This window comes from Nanorana parkeri, unplaced genomic scaffold (genome assembly GCF_000935625.1).
Source record: "Nanorana parkeri isolate BGI_ZX_2015 unplaced genomic scaffold, ASM93562v1 scaffold78, whole genome shotgun sequence".
Taxonomy (NCBI): domain Eukaryota; kingdom Metazoa; phylum Chordata; class Amphibia; order Anura; family Dicroglossidae; genus Nanorana; species Nanorana parkeri.
This window is the reverse complement of record NW_017306346.1, coordinates 809,185-811,707: the sequence shown is the minus strand read 5'-3', so window position 1 is coordinate 811,707 and position 2,523 is coordinate 809,185. Positions and strand designations below refer to the sequence as shown.

The 2,523-nt window shown below is 49.6% G+C and overlaps 1 protein-coding gene across 1 annotated transcript in view; it reads left to right on the top strand.

Annotated features, from left to right (window-relative positions):
- Window positions 1–2,523, top strand: part of FUT10 (fucosyltransferase 10) — an 18,261-nt gene that overhangs the window by 2,299 nt on the left and 13,439 nt on the right. The window contains exon 2 of the mRNA XM_018576840.1: window positions 897–1,075. Within this exon, the coding sequence (XP_018432342.1) occupies window positions 998–1,075 (78 nt within the window). The 5' untranslated portion in view covers window positions 897–997. The remainder of the gene's footprint in view (window positions 1–896; window positions 1,076–2,523) is intronic.

Here is a 2,523-nt window from a genome sequence, read left to right as displayed (position 1 = left end):
CGTAGCACCCCCAAGCACCCTTCACCCACCACCTAGCTCTCCTTCCCACTTCCCTGACAACCCCTCTACCTTCTCTCCCCTTTTTACATGACACCCTTTCACTGGAGGAAGGGGCTAGGGTGTACCGGGTCTCCACCACATCTTCAGCCACTCCCCCCAAGACATGGCAGGCACAGTCCCATCTCTGGTCGTCTCCCTCCTCCACCTTCCAGAAGGGATCAGATTCAGGGCAGAACAGCCCGGGGGAGACTTCTGAGCCAGACACAAAAACGAGTGATAACATACGGGGGGTGGAGCCTTTTTAGGTCAATGTCTCCAGTTTCCCTCCTATAAGATCAGCATGAATGGCCATTTTGCCAGAGACCAAACTGCACGCAGCTTTGTGGAGGGGACTAACACAAAATGGCTCCTGCAGAGGAGACAGACATTTCTGAATATTGGAGGCCCCTTTCTGCCTAACATGTTGTGTCTGGGTATCAGGTGCTAGATAACCGGGGCACAGCCTTGTAAACCTTTACTGTGCGGGTCAATCCCGGACAGGTGGCAACCCTACATGCGTGGCCAGTGCACAAAAAAGAAAATTGCTGACAGACAGGTAGGAGATTTTTTGCACAAGAGACTTAGAAAGTCTCGTGTGCTATAAAAACCTGCCTGCCAGCAATTTTTTAAAATTACACTTTCTGCTTTAAAGAGGTAGTTTTTCACTACATCAGGTATGCTTCTGTCCTATGACAGGGGCAGTGTGGGGTGGGAATTGTATGCTTTTGTGCATCAGTGGTGCATTTCTCTTTACATGCAGGAGTCGTGTGCAAATCTGTAATATTTACACTAGGAGGTAAACTTGTTTATCAAGGTTTGCATATCCCTTACCATGTATTTGTTCATTTTTTTTTTAGATATTTTATCTGCAAAAGATGAGACATATGGTTTTAATAACCGTGTACTGGCACAAATGTTTCTTTGAAGATTGTTCACTGATGGCGATCAAAGTAAAAAAATGATTAGAATCTGGGGCACAAAGTTTTGGATCACATGTCTAATTGTAGCCTTCTTTTTTCTCTTAGTAACCTTTCAGGTAAGATGTTACAAAATGTGCCATGCAGCATAGCACAATTGGATTGCATTCTTATACTGATTCTGCATACCATGCTGGCCTTTAAAATGATGTGGCAGGGCCAGGGCTCTAGCAGGAAGTTAACTATCCTTAAAGGATGAGTTCACCTTCCTGACCATGTTTCATATTACACCCATATTTAGGGTGTAACATGAAACATGGTCAGATTGCAATATGGTATGGTCAGTCATATTGTAGATATTGTTAAGTTTTACTTATTTCATTTTTGTTGATACAATCAAAATGTTCATGTATGAGCCATCCTCTTGAACTAAATTTATGCTTTAAGTTACATGTTTTTAGTGTATACTAGTGGTCAGTCATGTGCTGTCATCATAAAGTATATGCTATACACTTGCATTGTTGCGACAATGGTTTAGCCATACTCAGGGGCGTATCTGCCACAATGCCAACATGGCATTTGACTTTGGTGGCACTGTCTGGGGAGGCAGCAAAAATGCTGCCCCAAAAACAGTCCGGCGAGGTGGGCTGCACTAAATCTGGCAGCCTCGGCTGCCTAATCGAGGAGGAGGAGCAGCAGGAGGGGGCGAGGCTAGGTCCCCTCAGCTTCAACCGGGTGGCAGAGGAGGCTGCGTCTCTGAAGCGCCGGCCAGGCGGCGGAGGAGGCTGGGGACCTAGCAGCGTGTGGCTCAAGACAGATGCAGGTAAGAAAATCAAATTGTGGTAAAGGGACCCTGCAGAGCCCAGCATAGATTCTGCACAGTCTCCCAAGTCTCAGGTGGGCTCTGCAGGATCTGTGGTGGTCTCCGTTAGGAGTATAGTGGGCTCCGCATGGACTCAGGGTCACAGCCCACCACAGATCCTGCACAGCCCCCCTGAGACCCTTGAGGGCCCACTACAGATGCTGCACAGTCCACCTGAGAGTCTGTGGTGGTCTCTGCAGAGTCTATGGTGGTCGCTGCAGGGTCTCAGAAGGGCTGTGCCGTATCTATGGTGGGCTCTGCAGGGTCTCAGGGGGGCTCTGCAGGATCTGTGGTTGGCTCTGCAGAGTCTATAGTGGGCTCCACAGGGTCTCAGGGGGGCTGTGCAGTATCTGTGTTGGGCTGGGTCTCGGGGGCGCTGCCGAATCTGTGGTCGGCCCTGCAGGGTATGTGGTGGGCTCTGTGGAGTCTCAGGTGTGCTGTGAAGGATCTATGGTGGGCTCTGCAGGTTCTCAGACTGCAAATGCCCACCATAGACCCTGCATTATGGGGTCTATGGTGGCCTTTTGCAGTCTGAGAACCTGCAGAGCCCACCACAGATCCTTCACAGCACACCTGAGACTCCACAGAGCCCACCACATACCCTGCAGAGCCCACCATAGCCCCCACAAAGCCCACCACAGATCCTGCACAGCCCACCTGAGACCCTACAGAGCTCCCGTGATACTCCAGCTTTTGTGATACACA